At 42.8% G+C, this 13,268-nt stretch overlaps 1 protein-coding gene across 5 annotated transcripts; it reads left to right on the plus strand.

Moving 5' to 3' along the window:
- The first annotated feature begins 206 nt into the window (after nucleotides 1-206).
- Nucleotides 207-12,959, plus strand: LOC125534942 (polycomb group protein EMF2B-like). 5 transcript variants are annotated; one of them, XM_048697998.1, is made up of 23 exons: nucleotides 213-457; nucleotides 1,627-1,848; nucleotides 3,176-3,281; nucleotides 3,741-3,903; nucleotides 3,988-4,043; nucleotides 4,142-4,256; nucleotides 4,345-4,501; nucleotides 4,591-4,656; nucleotides 5,243-5,376; nucleotides 5,917-5,976; nucleotides 6,134-6,258; nucleotides 7,335-7,396; nucleotides 8,362-8,414; nucleotides 8,692-8,745; nucleotides 8,830-8,889; nucleotides 9,267-9,316; nucleotides 9,388-9,623; nucleotides 10,431-10,506; nucleotides 10,617-10,665; nucleotides 11,420-11,503; nucleotides 11,643-11,722; nucleotides 12,418-12,507; nucleotides 12,598-12,959. In XM_048697998.1, exons 3-23 carry the CDS (start codon nucleotides 3,247-3,249, stop codon nucleotides 12,719-12,721), a joined length of 1,929 nt encoding a protein of 642 aa, XP_048553955.1. In that variant the 5' UTR covers nucleotides 213-457; nucleotides 1,627-1,848; nucleotides 3,176-3,246; the 3' UTR covers nucleotides 12,722-12,959. The 5 variants fall into 5 exon arrangements, 4 of the variants coding, with proteins under 4 accessions (XP_048553956.1, XP_048553955.1, XP_048553953.1 ...); XM_048697999.1 differs by lacking the exon at nucleotides 1,627-1,848 and having other exon boundaries at nucleotides 207-457; XR_007294562.1 differs by lacking the exons at nucleotides 213-457; nucleotides 1,627-1,848; nucleotides 3,176-3,281 and adding an exon at nucleotides 3,288-3,572 and having other exon boundaries at nucleotides 11,671-11,722; nucleotides 12,598-12,781.
- The last annotated feature ends 309 nt before the right edge of the window (nucleotides 12,960-13,268 follow it).

Consider the following 13,268-nt stretch of genomic DNA (forward strand, 5'->3'; position numbering starts at 1 on the left):
TCTCTGCTCGTTAACGGAGATAAACCTTGCAGTGACGAGCAATCTATGTGTTGTGCTGCTATGACCGACCATACCGCAATCATAATTCTTAACAGGATCGGGCGGCCGGGAGGGCCGATTTTACGCCACCCGACCGACGCCCATAATAAGTTTTTTTTATACACACAAGCAAAAAAGGAGGTTATAGTTTAATTTGCACCTCATTGATTTCACGTGCACCTGCACCTGCTCTGGTCGTGTGGGTGGAGAGGTCGGGCGCCCGCAGCATAGCCGCCGCGCCCCAAGAAACCAAACCAGCTCCCTCCTCACCCGCCGCCGCCGCCGCCGCCGCCCCGCTCGCGCTCCTCCCTCCGGCGGCCGGCGCCCCGCGCCCCTTCCCGGCGGCCACGCGCTGCCACCGGCGACCGTGAGCGGGAGCCCGCGCCGCGCCGAGCCGACGACGACCCGGCTGACCTAGGTTGGTGCCCCCCTCTCTCGAAACTCCCATCTCCCCCACGGGGGCCGGCAGCTGGCTCGCGGTTCCCTTGCTGCTGCCCACATCGGTTCCCCGGCAGCTAGCTAGTTCGAATCCAGTAGAGATGTGGTCGCCACGGCGGCAGCATTTACTCACCATTTTTCTTCTCGTTTCATTTGGGGATATCCATCACCGTTTTTCATCTCGTTTGATTTGTGGTATCATCGTCGACGGTTACGGAGTACGTTGGATGGCAAGTAATTAATTCTTGGCAGTATTACGGGATCCCCTCCCCTCCCCTTAATTGCCCGGCCCGGCCATGCTCTCCCAGAGCAAGAAATCCAAGAAGCCACCTGCTCACAGCGCACAGCATCCACACAATGTTCAGAATGAGCCCTGGAACCGAGCCCGCGGCCATGTCGCGTGTTCAATTTATTCATTCAGGACCGAGTGTCTTGGTTCCAAGGATGGAACTCTAACTCGCGCGCTTCTGGGGATGGATGTCCTTCTGGAGATCCAACGTTTATGTTGTCTGTCGCGCATCCTAACAAGGGGCAGCGACCACTATGTGTCAACCCGTCGTACTAGCACCTTTTTACAGTTGTAGGCTATTTGAGCTCTGAATTGGCCAACTGCAATTCTGGAACCAAGCTTGCAGGTAACGACAAGGATCGGTTGAATCCATACCCCTATCGATAGTTTTGACAGCCTACACTCGCGTTCTTGGTGATCCTACTCCTGCTTTACCGAGCTCATTCTGTTTTCATTTTTGTGTGTCCTTGGCTTTGTTGAGGCTCCTTCGGCCTGGTCTCAATGTGCTGTTACGGCCCGGGATCTTGGCCCATTCAACATGCCCTATGCCATCTTGGCCCAAACAAGGCCATATTATATTGCTAAAACAGTGGCTGACAAGAACACATATATAGAAAAGGTGCTAACACTATCTGAATGATAAATGACAAATAACATATACAAAAGTAAAAAAAGCAAACACTAGATCAATTTAAAACTATCCATATCGCAATCCATCATCCGCCCCTGGTTTGATGCGAACCAGTACATTCACATCAGTACATCCGTCCGCACTAAAAATTAAGCGCATCCCCATTTTTATACTGGTACCTTTTTCTCGATTTTTGTTTCCTCAATTGGACATCTGAAAATACATGCAGCACCGCTGGATCCACATCCCCTTCGGTACCAGGGCTTGGTCGCACGCTCCATTTGGATCTGACCGGGTACAGGAAAGAAGTCAAGCAAGCCAGGCCCCAAATCCCACCACATCCCAACCACTTCGCCACCGCCGCCGTTCTTCTGCCGGAGCCTACAAAAAGAGTGGTTGATCTCCTCTGCCCGCCACCATAGATCTAGCCAGGGTAACACCCCTTGTGTTGGTAAGTCCTCGATTCGATTTGTCGCAGTTTGATCTTTACTTCCTGACATTAGCAGTCAGATCTTCCAGCCATGAGCAGTCAGATCTTTCTGCGGGATCTGATCCAGTTCTTGGTTACCTAGTTGCCGTGTTTAACTGTAAACTGAAGTGAACAGGAGATGTAATTCATCCTTACCCAAGTAGTTTGAGGGAGTCCTGGACGATACACAGCGGAGCGCTGTCGCCGATGAAGGCGGATCTCAGCCATGGCACCATGCCGACGGTGAAGCCTAGGACCTGCCATGGCAGCCAGCAAGTAGTAACTCATTTTAACTGCTCTGCTCCAGCCTCCAGGGATCTTTGTGTCACCGGCAGATCTTTCGCAGATTTGCTAGGACGTGGCCGTGCCACCGGCAGCTAGAGGGTGGTGCTGGTGGTCTTGCTCTCGTTTACCAGTCCCAGTGCCAACCCAGCGGATTAGATCTATCCATCTAGCAAAGTAGCAAGTAGAGGTAACCCGGCCGGCTCTGTGCCGTAGCACAGGCAGTAAAAGGTAACCTGCAGCTAACAATGTTCAGTTAGGAGGCAACATCTTGCCTTTCTTTTTTCTTCTCCTTCCATTCGGAGACCCCATTGTCGCATCAGTTAGCAGTATATGCGTTGGGTGTTAACAGATTCTTCCCCATCGCGTGTCGAGGCATGCATGCTGCCATCTACCTCAAGGGTGTGTAAGTTATGCACAACCAAAAGGTAAATTAGGAACCAAGCTTGCTGGCAATGAGATTTGACAGCGTCCACTTGCTTTGTCGGAGCTGTCCTTGAGGCTGCTCCTGCTTTATCGACCTCGTTCTATTTTTGTTGGGGTGAACATTGTTTTTGTGTCTTATGTGCTTCGCCGAGCTGAGCTCGAGTCTGGTGGCAAGCTGGAGGGCCAGTTCAGGCTCCTTGGGCCTGCTTTCAGTTGGCTGGTACGACCCAGGATCTTGTGCCCATTCAATGTGTCCCAGGCCATCTTGGCCCAAATAAGGCCATATTATGTATTGCTAAAAATAGGTTGACAAATGGATGCCAACAATAATCTGAACTATGAAATGGCAAATAATATATAGAAAAGCAACACTAAAGAGCGGTTGATCTCCTCTGGCCGTCATTATAGATCTAGCCAGGGTAACACCTCTTTTGTTGGTAAGTCCTCGATTCGATTTGTCGCAGTTTTATCTTACTTCCAGTCTTCCAGCCATGATTAGTCAGATCTTTCTGCAGGATCTAAACCAGTTCTTGGTTACCTAGTTGTAGTTTTCTATGCCTTTTTACTGATGCAAAATCTGTGCATATGGTTCTTTGTGCAGATACTTGTTGTATGTGCTGATTTTGGTGGTCTCCTGTGACCCAGCGGGAGTCGAAGTGCTTGACAGCGAGGATGCCTGGTCTAGCTTTACCTAATCATGATGCAGCGTAATCCGCTACCTGCTTTCCTGAAATTTTACTGTTATGTTACCTTATATTATGTTTCTTTTGCTTTGAGTGTCTCTGTGTTGCTGTTTTGCAAACTGCAAGGTTCTGTCACAATCTGGTAGGTAGGTCTGGAATCCAAATTCCGTATGATTTTTTGGCACTGTAGAGGTATACTGTTAATAAACCACTGGATGCTTTCAGTTTTACTCAATGTTGGGATAACCGTGTACTGTGAAGCATGTCAGGTCTGATGTCCTTGGGTTTATATGGGGTTCCATGTGAGTTTTGCTGGTAAATGGCTATCTCTGGCAGTTAGTGATTATTCACTGGGGATCCACGTATTACTGCTGGCTAGTTATGGGAACCAGTCAAGTTGTTCTGTATGATAGTGGATGGTTTCCTTGTTCTTGATATGAGATGGATTCTTCTTTTTCTTTGATGCATCTGTTGTTTGTGTAGGAACAATGGGTTCAGTTACCCCAGGTCCACAGAACAGACGTGTGGTCAGAAGTCAAGAGCTCAGCTATCTCCAGATGATGAACTTTCCGCTAAGGAAAGTTTAGCATTATACTGCAAGCCAGTTGAGCTGTACAATATTATTCGACAAAGAGCCATTAAAAAGGTAACAAGATTTTGTCCCATACTTGTAACTGTTCTTTTATGCAACTTTACTTTTAAATACCAGTGACTCAGTTGAGTTTTGCAGCCCCCTTCGCTTCAAAGATGCCTTCGGTATAAGATAGAAGCAAAACGAAAAAAGAGGTAAAAATATTGAATGATTCTAAAATGAAGTATTTCTCACCCTATGGGTGCATTATTTCATATTTCTGACCTGCGTTTGTTTGTGCTGATAAATGCAGGATTCAGATATCAGTATCGATTTCTGGAAGCACAAATACTCGATTGCCAGCACATGGTATCTTTCCTCTCCATGTTCTGTTAGCTAGATCTAGTAATGATGCTCCAGGTGAAGGGGTAAGCACAGCACCTTTTAAGTTCATGGAAGATAGTGTTATGTGTCTATCAGATGGTCTTTTTTCTTATTGGTAGCTTCACATTGCAGCATTCTCCAATGTATCGGTTCAGCCGGGCTTGTGTCCTGACTTCCTTCTGTGAATCTGGAGACAGTGGCCACACTGAAGCCACATTCACCATCCCCAATATGAAGAGTTTATCAACCTCCCAAGTTCGCAGCCTTGACATTATCCTTATTAGCCGTGGTATAGTCTGCATCCTATGTGATTATTTGTGGATAACGCTTCTTTGCTGCCACAAAATCTGATTCCAATTTTCTCTTCATTTCAAAAAGGCCAAGGTGGGCAAAATCTTAGTGAAAACTGCTCAGAGAACCATGCGGAGTATTCTTCTCCTCAAAGTAAGTGATGACTCCCTCTGTAACTTAATATAAGACATTTTTTGACACCGTCATAGACTCTAAAAACGTCTTATAAATAGTTACAGAGGTAGTAGTTTGTTATATTGGGGTTAATCTATTTGTTTTTCTCAAACACCAAAATCTTGGCTAAATGGATGCTAGAAGCCATTGCTCAACCTCTGCATCCAAAAGATGGAAGGGGGCAACCTTACTTTACTCTCAAGCTTAATAATATTCAGTATCCAGCACACACCATGTATGAATGCCAAACAAGCAAACCCTTTAAACCACCTTTTTTTAGAGTAGTTAAGGTCAAAGCAATAAACTATCCTAAAAAATGTGTGGTTAGTTTTCGACAAGGACATGCATGCCAAAGTCCCTCTCTCTTGTGGGTAATATAAATTCATCTTTCACCATGTTCATGGGTTTCTCTTTATTGTAGCTTCCACTGTTAGCAAATATAGTCTCAAATTTGTGCCTTTAAATTATTATAAACATAATCACTGGTTTTGTATCTCAGGAATGAAAAATCCATTTGTGGTCTTATTGATGGACTAACTATTGTACATCTGGTACATTTTATTAGAGCTTGGAGGCCAATGTTTCTGGGGTAAAATACCAATTGATTCACTTGGTTCGTCTCTGGATTCTGTAACTTTAAGTTTGGGGCATACTGTGGAATTAACTTCAGAAATAAGTATGAACCCAGGTTTCATAGAGGTATGCTCCAAAGTTATTAATGCACATGTTACATATTCTGACATTTTATTCCATTTTTTCTGCGTATTTGAACTTCAGTTCGATTCATAATTATGGGATAGATGAGCCACCATTGTTATATGACAGTTTCTCCACGAAAAGAAATCACCTGTTTGAGTTTTGGCGATTTATAATGCATATTGCTACATGTACTTTCAACATTTGACTGCCTTTTCTTATATATTTATTTAACACAAAAAACTGTCCGAGCTTCATCATATGGTGTAAATTCCCAGTTGTACCCTTATGAGTGGTGCAAATTAATACCTATTCTTTCATTGAAAATTTTCAATGCTTGCTAAAGTGGAGCGATAGGCCTGTAGAACAGTACATGACCTATGGTGCTTGTGGTAAATTGGCAACCAAGAACATGTCAGTGGCAAATTGCAGTGTCAACCAAGAACATGTCTCCTTGTTTTCAGTCTCAGTTTTCTCTAGTATCATCTTTACTTTCTGTGTAAATTGTCTGCTGACTCAGCTTTTCTTCTGGTGTGCACACAGCCATCACTTCTTGAGCATGACAGTTGTTTGACATTTTGTTCTCTAAAGGCAAATGCTACAGTAAGCTCCTTTTCCTTTTCTTTGTGTAATCTAATTGTTATAGCTTCCAAATTTGCCGGGTAAATATTATTTGGAATATAGCAACACCTCAGTTTGCTGAAAATTGTGAGTTATTTCCAGTAGCTTTGCTTAGATCCTCGATCTCTTTATGTTGCAGGGTTCATATAAACTAAAAGCAAGCATAGATGTACAAGAGGCTGGTGCAAGAGACATGCGTTTATCTCCTTACAATATTTACTCATATGATCATGTCCCACAGTCGTTACTACCAAAAATCATAAGGTAACAGTAACTCAACATACATAGCTCCTTTCTGAAAAATTAATGAAGCTTGGTTCCCTACTTCTAGTCCTGCCATTATAAGAAATGCATGTTCTTAACGCTTATTGCTTTATCCATCAAACATGAGATTTATTTGCTCTTGTGAGTAAAATACAAATCATTGCATATCATGTTCACTACTTCTAGTCCTGCCTTAGGTGGTCTGGCCTAAAAGCACATCTGTATCAACTAGGTTGAGTAGATTGCAAGCTCTCAAGAATCACACCGACACACAGCTAATAAGATTTTCCTCTAGTTTGTGCTGCATTCGAAACAAACTAAGATTCGAAGGAATCTCATTTTGGGAACCTTTCGTTTCAGATTCTGAGAAACATCAACTAGATAATTTGTTGAACTCTTGACTGGGTAAAGAAACCTTCAGAAACTTTCAACACACAACTTATATTTTGTGTTCTGGTGGGAACATGTCCGGGAGCACAGCTGCCTTACAGCACATGGAGGATGTTGCCGACGTAATGTCTTACCAAGTTGCCGGTTGGTGACACCTAATCAACTTTCCCTTAGGCGTGTCAATCAGGCAAATGGCTTCTGGCGCCACCTTGGCTTAGCAACTATGGAAGTGGGGACGAGGAAGATAGGATTTGACGAGGAAATTGAAAGGGGTGACAAGTGAGAAGGCAGAGACCATGCAATGCAATAGGAAAGTAGGGGAGATGGGGTGTGTTCATGTCTTGATTGGATTATTGTGTGCTGTTTATGTGGTGAACTGGGGATTGCAAGGGTGTCGACTGGATTCTTATCCAGCAAATTAATATGTTATTCACCCTCAAATTTGCCCTTCGGGATTCTTTTTTTTTTGGGAGGGGGGAGGGGAGGGGGGTACATACTACATAGCCTTGAGCACAGGCAGAAGTGAGAAGTCAGCATATCCTGGAACCTGGTTGCGCGTACCCATGGGTTACACCAGGCCTAGTTGTCACATGTTTGCACATTGCTTGAGTAGTTGAGTTCCATTTTTTGTCAAATACACTTCAACTTTGATATATCAAATTTCACTGTAAATGTTGTTTCTACAGGTTACGAACAGGCAATGTGCTCTTTAACTACAAGTACTACAAAAATTTGTACAAAAGCGAAGGTTTGTTCTCTCTCTCTCTATCTCCGCCTTGGTCTCTTTTCAGTGCCACTTGTTTGCATCATGTAGTGGCATCTGTCCCATGTCTAATGCTTTTCCCATATCCACATTTTGTATCTTTGTTTGGATGGAAACTAGTGACTTTTCTTTGTATCCATGTTGTGTATGTGGGTAAGGATATTTAGTTGTGACTTGTGGCTTGGTTGGGGAACAAATTAGTCCGGCAGGAGATGAAAACAGGCGCTGAGAGAGGGAGAATAGCAGAAACTAAGAAGATATAACGGCAGAGAAAATAAAGAACAATTTATTTGCGTTTTCTTGCTTAGCTTCAAAAGAGCTTCAATTCAAACCGAAGGCTAAGAAATTAGGACTCTGTATCCTAAGTCTAAACTTAACCAATCTGACTTTGGTATCATGAGTGTTAATACCTATTTTGCATGGAATATTTAAGAACCACCTTTGTCATAGCAAACTCCACATTAACTCAAGAACCTGAAGTAGTATCAGCATTGTGGCAACTTTTTTATTTATGCTACTAAGTTTGTATTGTGTCAAAATATTTGTGATGTGATAATATCCTCGAAGAACTGCAAGACAAGATAGCTTACTTTGGTATCCATTATGTACATGTTTGTGTGTATTGATATACAAGAAAGTAAACTACTAGACCGTTTATGCTGTTAAATTTCTGTTTTGCACATGGTGCTGAAGTTGAAGTCGTCATTTCATTACCAATTTTAGTGATTTTGCTGCGGCAGTATGCTTTTTGAAGCTAAAGGAATACGTCGCAGAAAATATATTTTTTGGCAAGAAGTCGTCTCTAGTTTGTTGTACGTCTTTCTGACATCAAGCTGCATCTGACTTTCTTTGACTGCTGTTCATGGTCAAGATCCAGAATGTAGTTTCCTGTTTTGCCTGTTTTTTGCTAGAAGTTATTTCTTATTGATACATTTATTCCTTCTTACCAGTTACAGAAGACTTTACTTGCTCTTTTTGCTTGGTACCATGTGGAAGCTTCAAGGTAAAACCGCAAGATTCATTTTGTTTAGCTTATGTCATGTACCCATATGTTTCCAGTTGCTGCTAAGTGACGGTTCTAAAGATAATTTCACTTGCTACATTTATGAGTAAAGAAAACATTTTCTTGTTGTTTTGCACCATGACAGTGATGTTTATCTTTCTACTCAGGAAATTCTGCTTTTGTTTTCTTTCTCCATAGTTCCACTTCATCTTTTTGTTAAAATCGATATCCTTTTACTTTTTGTTGACTAGAGCCATATCTCATATTGTGATACTAGGGTCTGGAATGTCATTTAACCTCGTCGCATGACCTATTCCGCTACGAGTTCTGGGTTTGTTATCCTCTGAAATCTCCATTGCAAAATCCTTTTCAATCGCACTGTTTGATAATTAGCTCTTTTTTCTTATCGACACAGGTATCTAAAGAGTACCAAGCTGTTAATGTTAGTCTGAAGATTGATACCAGGAGAGAAGAGGTAAGTTGTGATAAAGGATGTTGGATGTACTCGGCATCCATTAACTCAGAAACAAAATGATGTTGGTATATTTGGAAACATTGTCGCTGAATTCAGTACTTTACTAGTGTTTCAAGTATTACATTCGTATGGATGTTACAGTAATACACTCTCAATATTGGTCCTAGCTTTGTTTTGCTTTCTTTGAATCCAAAAGTCAAGGCTACACCCAAGTGGCCCAATTTGGGTGCACCCTTGCCTTTTGAGTTAGCTGGGATCGGTTAGGATCCTGACCCACATGATCTGGGCATAATTTTGACATTCCTGGCTTTAAAGCTCCATTTTCATAAAAAATACTGCTTTAAATTGGGAAAGCTAATTCTCTGTTTATTTCCCAGCTTCTGACTGTTGCAGGAAATGATCCAGGCAGTAGAGTATTTTTCTACCGGTGCGCTCATACTCCATTACTTTCAACAATTCTAAATTCTCTGCCCAATTTTCCTAACTTTGTTCCGTCAGATCATCAAGGTTTAAAAGGTGTAAAATATCAGAAACGACAACTGATAAAACGAAGGATGTATATCCACATATCACGGAATTAGGATCAGCTGGAATGACCGTGCCTGTGGACCAAGATATTGTGGAACCAAGATCACCACGAAATACAGTTCCTCCACCTGCACAAACGACTGAATCAGGATCGTCGAAAGATGCCCAGGACGGGTCTGTGGTGGATTATGTCCCAAAGGAAAATGGTACGTTTCACATATAATGGGCTCTTGGTATATTGAACAAACTACATCCAAGTGGAAACACCATAGTATCTCTGATCTATTATCCAGTATTCAGTCGGTTGAAATGTTTCACATTTCTTATCATGTTTGATGTTTGTTCCTTGAGAAAACAAATTATGTGCTATCGAATGTTGTCAGGGTCCTCAGTTTGTCACCAATTAAGCCTGTTCTTTCAGTGCACCCGTTTCTAAAACCTTGCCCTTATTTGCCACTATCGTCAGCCCTGTTTTGCCAACCCTCAAAATGTTGTCTGATATTTGTGTTGGAATGCCTATCTTGCTGTTTAGTATCCTGTCAGATTGCAGACCCAAATGCGAGTTCTTCTCCCACGCCCCATCCTAATCCCAAACCAACCTCCAAACAATTTTCTCAACACTTCATGCACTGCAGCATGCTAGGAACCCTAGAAGGTTCAGCAATGTCAACCTTTACCTCAGTGTTGATTGTGGTCGATATGGTCTCCTGACTAGCTTTTTTTAGCAAAGTCTCCTGACTAGCTACTGTCTGGTGTCTGGTGAACTGGTTAATTGTAGATTTGTCATTATAATTCTGCTAGCATGCAGAGGAAAACCTACAATATTGCCTGGATTTCTGTTTTTCTTGTGCTCTGGCACTCCTATTGTCAGGGTGCCCTGTCCGCATGTTTACTCTCTTTTCCTTATTCTGGTGGATAACTGATTCGTATATTGCCTGAAATCAGTTGCATATATTGTTCCTGATGTTGCCCATAATTTTCGCGGATTTTCCTGATGTATTCTATATTTTCAGGAATCAATGTACCAGAACGAACAGCTCTACAGTCTGATAGGGCAAGGAAGCTCCTGGTTGATCTAGATGACCCCAGGTATTCTGCTTATGTTCTTGATATCCTGTTACCATTGAATTGTTCCTTGGGGATCTTCTGATGGAAGCTGTTCAACTAACTTGTTTGTTTGTGCTTATATCATCTGACAGTCATGCGCTGCTGAAAAAACGCGAGTTCTTCCATTCTCAGAAGGCACAGGTGAATGAAATCATGCAACACTCAGTTATCTTTTTGTGGATGCTTGTTTTAAATTAGACTTTCACTTCTCTGGTTGCATGTACCTATTGAAGCGGACGTACATGCATATTTATGTCTGCAGTGTAACACCTGCGCATATGGAGGATATTTAAACAATTTATTTACACTTCATTTTATGACTGTATGTATATCGCGTATGGGGAAATTATAGTTGAACCTTTGTGTCTATTATTTCATCTCTATTTCTGCATTGGTATATAAAGCATTGAGTTCAGTCACTCGCAGAGGTCGGTGGGAAGTATTTCCTCTGTAAACTAAAGTGATCTAGTGACCTAAAACGTCTTATATTAGTTTACAGAGGGAGTAGTAGTTATTGTTCCCCTTGTTCTATTCAAGTGTATTAAGTAGAAGGCAAAATAATTGTTTGATTGTCCTCCAAGAAAGTTCTCCATGCTAGCATGGTGACTAAGTGAGAGCATTGTAGCTGCACACTGTGCATTAGGTGTGGCTCTATCATTTACATCGAGAAGCATACGAGTGTTTTGTTGATACTACATTTTTACTAGTGACTTGTAGATCTATCAGTTTAATGGCCAGCACTGTGTTTCTAGATGAATCATGACAATATTAAATTTTCCAATATTCTTTTTATGAAAACTTGCTGATGTCAGTTTATACAAATGTACTCACTTGTATTGCGATTTTATGCCCTGCAACTGAAATTTAGCTTGACTGTGGCTTTACATTTTCCTAGAGAATGGAGCTGGATGTACTTTACTCAGATCATGACAGTGAAGACGAACTTGATCATGACATCGCTGACTTCGAAGATAGGACGGTAAGATGTTGTAATCCTCTTGCTCTGCTCATGCAGAAACTTGGAACAATTGCATGCTTCTGCATACAGCTGAGCTCAGTTGATTCCTTTATAAAATATTTGATTCTGATTATTTTAACTTTGCTGAGTACATATGCAGCTGCTTGGTGGTTTTTCTGATGTTGCAGAAGAGGAGAAGCGTATCATGCATATGTGGAATTCGTTTAAGCGGAGACAGAGGTCAGGCCTATCCGCAGCATTTCCTTCTTAGTTCTATCACCGTACACAGGAGAGATTTGACTTGCAGGTTGCAGCAACTATTTATTATTTCGGTGGTACACAGCTTGGGCCGTGGCGAACCGATTCTAGTAGTTTTTACTCATTAGTCATGTTTTAATCATTTTGTTCCTATAAATGCTGTGATGAGAAAAACACAAGGACTAGGTAATTTCCTGGAAGGGCATCGACATAGCTTAGAAGAACCAAATTTTTGCTTAGTTTTGCCAAGTCAATCTGAATGGCTGAATCTGATATATGCCGCAGCAGTATTACTTCTATGATCATAAACTTTCAAGTAATAGCTCATATTATTAAATATTATTAATGGGACACTTAGTTATACCATCTGTCACTGGAATTTCTGTAACAAGGACTTGGAGCACCGCTCTCAACATTTTACTAAAAATAGATGGCACAGAAGGCCCCAAGATGTCCAAGTGATGAATACTTACGCTTGTAAAGTTTGAATTATGATATCTGTTGCATTCTCTTCATAGCAAACAGGCACTGGAACTAATAGTCGTGCTCCATCCTGCTTGATTACATTTTTTGTTTGGTAGAAAAGAACCCGTGGAACTAATAAATGTGGTACGTTCGGTTTGCTTGCATCCCAAAGGCACACGTTCCATTTCTCACACCAAAAAGGTTAATTGCAGGATATTAGCTGATGGTCATGTACCTTGGGCTTGCGAGGCATTCACCCATCAGCATGGACAGGAACTCGTGCAGAACCCTAGACTACGATGGTAAACGACTGGTTTAGAGAGCTGCAGCTGTGAATGCCTCACACAGCATACCCATGGCCTGATCTATAATTTCTTATGCTGGATGAACAGGTGCTGGCGGGTCCTTATGATCAAGCTCTGGAACCACGGCCTGCTGAACGGCCGCACCATGAACATCTGCAACAAACATCTTGAGGTCTTGGAAAGCCAACGCGCCGACCCCAAGCAATCTTGACTTGGCAGGAAACATTGGGCAGGTTGAGCAGGGCTGGTCCTCGGTTCCCGCCGACGGTCCAGGCGCCAATGCTTGTGGCGTGGTGGGGCAACATGACACACTTCGATTTCTGGCATCCTCGTCGAGGCTCGCAGAGCTACACCCGAGGGCATGATGATCTCTTACATTGGGGATTAAATTGGGTTGGCCGAATCGGCAAATGTTGTTGTTCTATTTGGATTATTATTTTCATTTCTTATTGACTTGTTTCATGCATTGCTTGAAACACCTATTGACATTGGGAACACAAAATTTGGGGGGGGGGGGGGGGGGGGGGGGGGGGGGGGGGGGGGGGGGGGGGGGGGGGGGGGGGGGGGGGGGGAGGGGGGGGGGGGGGGGGGGGGGGGGGAAAGGGGGGCTTCTGTTGTAGTTGGGGCGGGTGTATGGAACACACAAAAGATTGCTGATATCTGTTGTAGCAGGGGGGTCAAACAATATAGGAATGTTGTGCAAATTAATGGATACATTTTGAGCGACTTGGGTTTATGTCGAGCGAGTTACGGGTGGG

The sequence above is a fragment of the Triticum urartu genome, chromosome 2 (genome assembly GCF_003073215.2).
Source record: "Triticum urartu cultivar G1812 chromosome 2, Tu2.1, whole genome shotgun sequence".
Lineage (NCBI taxonomy): Eukaryota > Viridiplantae > Streptophyta > Magnoliopsida > Poales > Poaceae > Triticum > Triticum urartu.

Excerpts from the sequence above, each read along its gene's own strand:
- LOC125534942 (XM_048697996.1), top strand. The coding sequence starts at position 3,520 with ATGTCAGGTCTGATGTCCTTGGGTTTATATGGGGTTCCATGTGAGTTT. Across the intron at positions 7,397-8,361 it reads AAATTTGTACAAAAGCGAAG|TTACAGAAGACTTTACTTGC; the intron begins GTTTGTTCTCTC and ends CCTTCTTACCAG. Across the intron at positions 8,746-8,829 it reads TATTCCGCTACGAGTTCTGG|GTATCTAAAGAGTACCAAGC; the intron begins GTTTGTTATCCT and ends TTATCGACACAG.